Source organism: Carex rostrata, chromosome 3 (assembly GCF_964058835.1).
Source record: "Carex rostrata chromosome 3, lpCarRost1.2, whole genome shotgun sequence".
NCBI lineage: Eukaryota > Viridiplantae > Streptophyta > Magnoliopsida > Poales > Cyperaceae > Carex > Carex rostrata.
In genome coordinates, this window is record NC_135920.1 from 1110907 (window position 1) to 1116405 (window position 5499).

Sequence of the window (5499 nt, forward strand, 5' to 3'; positions counted from 1 at the left end):
GGTCGGGTTTTTCGCGGCTGTAAGAAAAATTAATATATTTCTTTATGTGTTATTAGAAAAAAATAAAAATGCTTAGATTCTGAGTTATTGATCCCGGTTCAAAAGTCACTTCTAAGTAATCCAGAAAATATTGTGATCCTTCTAGGATATTTAATTTATAAAAAGTTATATCTATTTTGAGAATTCTTTTTGAATAACAATTATTAAATAACTTAAAAGTTATTGTTTTTTTCAAAAAGAGATACAACTTTTCATAAATTAAATTTACTAGAAAGATCACAATATTTTCTGGATTACCTAGAAGTGACTTTTGAACCGGGATCAATAACTCAGAAGCTAAGCATTTTTATTTTTTTTCTAATAACACATAAAGAAATATATTAATTTTTCTTACAGCCGCGAAAAACCCGACCTAAAAAATATTGATCCGGGTTATTTATTACAGTATTTCTAATAAATCAAATTATATTGTATTTCATCTATTTTCAAAGAAATATATTTAACATTTCTAATATTTTAATACAAAAATTAAAAAATTAAAAAAAAATTTTATTTTATAAAAAAAAAAAATTGAGACCGTGGGAACCCCACGGTCTGAAAAAAAAATCTGTTTTTAAAAAAAAAAAAAAAAAAAAAACAATTTGAGACCGTGGGAACCCCACGGTCCTTATGGTTTTTGAAAAAAAAAAATCAATCATATTGGTTCCCTAAAAAACGTTTTATTAATTATGGTTTATGAAAAAAGCCCTATTTATCACGCTTCGTCACAGGGAGAATTAAAATTTCTATTTGATACTAGGTATATACCATATCTGTCAGTATCATCTTAGCAATTTGAGAAGATTTCGAAATATTATTATTGTTAGTTCAAATTTTATCCATTGCGTACCAAATTTCTACGCATTGTCAAGTACGTCCTTAATTTTGTTATTTTCTTCAATGATTTCATTTTTCTTTGTCTTGTCAAAGTTTGTTTAAAGTAGAACTTAATGACCGGTTTGTCCTGAGATCTCCCCATTGGAGATGTAGAGGATGGAGGAGTGCGAGAAGAAGGTGGAACTGTGGTAGATAGACAGTTGCCGGATCTATGGTCCAGCCTACCGCACTCAAAACATACAACAACGTAGCGAAAAGGTGGTGGCCTGGACTGTGGTAGCTAGCAAGGTGACCTATGTCTCCGCACCAATAGCACATTGAAACCTTTCAGAGAGGTGCAGCACGGTGAACACAATTTATTATTATTATTTGTTTTTTGTAATCGCAATTTATGTACGCACTATGTGAATAATTTGATCAAAAAAAAAATTTACACAATACGACAATAGTGATAATTTCATATTGAAAACTAAAACAAGATGTCAATTATCTCAAGGGCTCTGTATGTGCTTCGTTTCAAACAGAGGTAATAAAATATCGCTATTTAAATACTGCCATTGTAATCTGTTATAATTAAGTAATTCTTCTTTTTGGTTCAATTAAATTGGATGATCAAAGCATGCATGCCTTCTTAATTAGCCTTGGTATTTAGTACGAAATTTTGGAAAATGAGGCAATTAACATCAGAAGTAATAGTAATAATAATCCTCAACCCAATCATGGAAAATGAGGCAATTAACAAATTTAAACAAGAATGCTTAATTCAGAAATTGATTTCCTTGGTATTTAGTACAAATTTTTTTTTATTACCTCAAGTAAATTGACTGACCCTATTACAAACCAAACCGAATCAAACCAAACCAAACCAAACCAAAAACAAAGAAAATACTTGCAACGAACTTAAAACAAACCAGAGTGACAAAAAGTCCTGAATAATTATTCCCAATGTGACCCACGTGATCAACCAAACATCACATCAAAATCAAAATCAAAATCAAAATCAAAATCAAAATTCTTAATTAGCCTTGAATTATTAATTATAATAGAACATAAAACGAGCTACAGTAATTATACTGAGCATATTATTGTGGAGCTAGCTAGTCGACATGGATCTTCTCAGTGGGATGTGGAACTTCCATTATAGTTGCTTTGATGAGGTCAACGTATAATGGCAATTGTACAACGGCAAAGAAAGTGACAGGAAAGCACATGACGGCGTATATGGGATACACGGCAAATTTGAGCTTTTTTTCGACAACAAAAAAGTCTCCGGCACAGAATGAGACAAGCATAGCACCAATTGACATGAAGAGAGAGGTCAGCCCTAGGATAAGCTTCATGGGAAGTCCCCTATTGAAATCCCTTACCTGATCAGCAAATAAATAAGAATTTCAGTTTTCTATATATGTTGAAATGTTAAAAGGAAGAAATTCTTTTTAAGATATATAGGGGCTTTAATTGGTAACCTCGTAACGGGAGGTGAGTATTGCGAGGAACATGACAAGAGATGTAACAGAGAAGCAAAGAGCGACAAGGGATGAGATGGCAAACAACTGAAAAACTGGTTTTGTACTGAGGATTGGAAATCCAGACTCATCGTTTACACCTCCTGGAACTTGGCTTGCAGATGCAAAGGCCACTGTAGCAACCAGAGCAGCCACCACAGAACAAGACTCAGAAGTTTTTGTCAGCCATTTGCTTCCGTCTTTAACCATTTTATCATGATTATCTATGAACACCTCCTCTGGCTTCTTTCCATTCTTGTTGATTCTTGAGAGTAATTCTTCGTTAATTTTTCTACTACTACTACGCACGTACTGCACACCACCATGCATATTACATATGTTCAGTTTTTATTTAAGTTTATTCCATTTTTTAGAGAGAAGAGAGAGAGATCACCTGGTACCACTTGCTCTCCCATTGCATCTGAAGTGCCGCTCCAGGGACGCTCCACGGTCGGCTGTTGCTGAGCATGGCTGCGAGATGTAGAGCACTATTTTCATCTTTATCTACTTTCCGAAATACAGTCTTAAAAGTTGAAAAATCGAGCCTGTATAAGTAATCCAGCATGTCCTTATACACGTGGACCTGGCGGAACTGCACTGCCAATAAAATAATATTTTTTTTATCCTTGTCTCTGTCCATGACTGCCACTGGATACTTCTTGAGGATTTTTTTCACCATCTCTGTTATTCCATTCTTTGCAGCTACCAAAACAGGGCTTGCTAAAGAACATGTTGAAAAAATTGTAATTTGTCAATATTCGCGAGTTAATTACTATAGTTGCTGTAATGAAAGGCTTGCTGAGCCTATGTAAATAATTTTTACTATTAAAACAACTGTTGGCGGTATTTCACCGCCAACCTTAAAAAAAAAATTGTAATTTATGTCAACAAAACGTGTAGCAACATGCTTTTGATTTCTCATCTCTCTTTTATAACAGTATGCATAGGAAGTTTTCTATGGTGTCTCTGTAATGAATTTGTGTTCTATAATTTTATGCTTGAAAAGTAAGGTATCAATACCCTGATCTTCTACTGGTGTCATCTTTGGAGGGGAAGCGATATTAATGATAACTGTTCGAGAGTCATCATCATCTGGTTCCTTTCCACCGCTGGCTTCCTTGTATTTCAAGAATATTTTTTGATCCACCAGTTCATTCATTATTTTCTTTGCAGCTACCAAAACAGGGCTTGCTAAAGCACATGTTGAAAAAATTGTAATTTGTCAATATTCGTGAGTTAATTACTATAGTTGCTGTAATGAAAGGCTTGCTGTGCCTATGTAAATAACTTTTTACTATTAATACAACTGTTGGCGGTATTTCACCAACCTTTAAAAAAAATTGTAATTTATGTCAACAAAACGTGTAGCAACATGCTTTTGATTTCTCTCCTCTCTTTTATAACAATATGCATAGGAAGTTTTCTATGGTGACTCTATAATGAATTTGTGTTCTATAATTTTATGCTTGAAAAGTAAGGTATCAATACCCTGATTAGTAGCTTCTTGTACTTCTGTCTCCCCTGGAGGTTTTAAATCGATATGAGTAGCTTCTGTTGGAAACTCATCATCTGGTTCCTTTCCACCGCTGGCTGCCTCGTATTCCCAGAGTTTTGAATGATGCACCAGTTCATTCATTATTTTCTTTGCATTTCTGTGCTGTTGTTTAATTTTCCTAATTGTTTGCTGTCTCGTTAACCCTTTAGGAAGACGTTATTCACAGAATGTCAGAATGATATACTAAATTAATATTGTAAACAGCTGAGCAAAAGGTCGATAATAATTGGCAACTTTTCTTTCATTCAAAAGAATCTCAATTAACTGTTCCGAGTTATATTCAGAATCATACTCCTCTCTTTCTTTATTTGGCCATGCACCAGGAAATTATAGTTGATACTATGGAGTCCGGCAACCATGACATCAGTGGCATGCCACCAATCTTCAAAATATATTGGATATACCTCAAAAGATAAATTCAAACCATTCAAGCCAATCTACTTACACAAGTGATGCATTTATATGCAAAATTTATAAAATTTTTATGGTATATAGTATCAAGTCAAGCAGTCAAAAAATGACCAAAAAATAAATGAATACATTAAAATTACCTTAAAACCTTCTTTCTTTGACCGCTTGATTTCATGCTGAATGCCATCAAAAATCAATAAATTTTGCATGTAAATACATCTCATGAAGTAGATCATTTTAAACGGTTTGGATTTATCATTTGAAGCCGATCCGATAAATTTTGAGATGGCGATATTTAGGCTTAAATACCACTGATGTCACGATAGTCGTACTTTGATACTATGTTTAAACTTTGTCTTTTCCTCTATTTCTAAATACTTGTTTTCTATTGTCTAAATGAAACACCATCATGAACCAAATAAGTGTAAACAAGCAACGAATATAAATATCATTGCCATTTGTCTTTATAAGCCAAAATTTCACTTTTTTGACAAAAAATGCAATTCTAGAATTTTAAGAACTTCGAAAAGAATTGTCAATTACTTCATCTAGAAATAAAAAATGAACTGTGCATATTGACCTTATAATTAGTTACTTCCTCATATACTATATACTTCTATAAGAACAACTAGTTCATCTTAATCATAGGCCCATATAGGAGGACCTTTTTATAATTATGCCTTTTTCAATCAGGGTACAATACCGATCACAAGAACTTTCAGGAGTTAATTGGTGTCGAAAAATAACTTGACATTTTCTTGGAGAAATTATGCAAACATATATACATGCACGTACCTCTCCCAAAAATAACTAATAGGAGCTTAACGATCATCTTGAAAAATAAAATCATCGTATCATAGTTCTTCGGGTACATTCTTTTCCGTTCCTTTTGTGCTTCAACTTTCATGCAGGATAAAATTAAGGAAAACAATAAAAATTTATTAAGACAAGTAAGATTTCATTAAAAATTACCATATCATGTGATCATTTTTCCAAAAATTTCACCCTGCATTATCATGTTTTAGTCCTTCATGAATCATTTTATGCTTTTAAACCTTAGCATGTCATACTACCAAAAATAATCCTTGACACAACAGAAAGAAATTCTCAATAATTATATCTTAAATTTAATTGACAAAAGTATATCTTAAA

The 5499-nt window shown here is 32.8% G+C and overlaps 1 protein-coding gene across 1 annotated transcript; it reads right to left on the reverse strand.

Annotated features, from left to right (window-relative positions):
* Positions 1–1973: 1973 nt before the first annotated feature.
* Positions 1974–4017, reverse strand: LOC144551360 (uncharacterized). The gene is made up of 5 exons (XM_078299309.1): positions 3870–4017; positions 3402–3572; positions 2776–3101; positions 2343–2693; positions 1974–2243 (listed from the first exon to the last, which is right to left on the reverse strand). Exons 1-5 carry the CDS (start codon positions 4015–4017, stop codon positions 1974–1976), a joined length of 1266 nt encoding a protein of 421 aa, XP_078155435.1.
* Positions 4018–5499: the final 1482 nt, after the last annotated feature.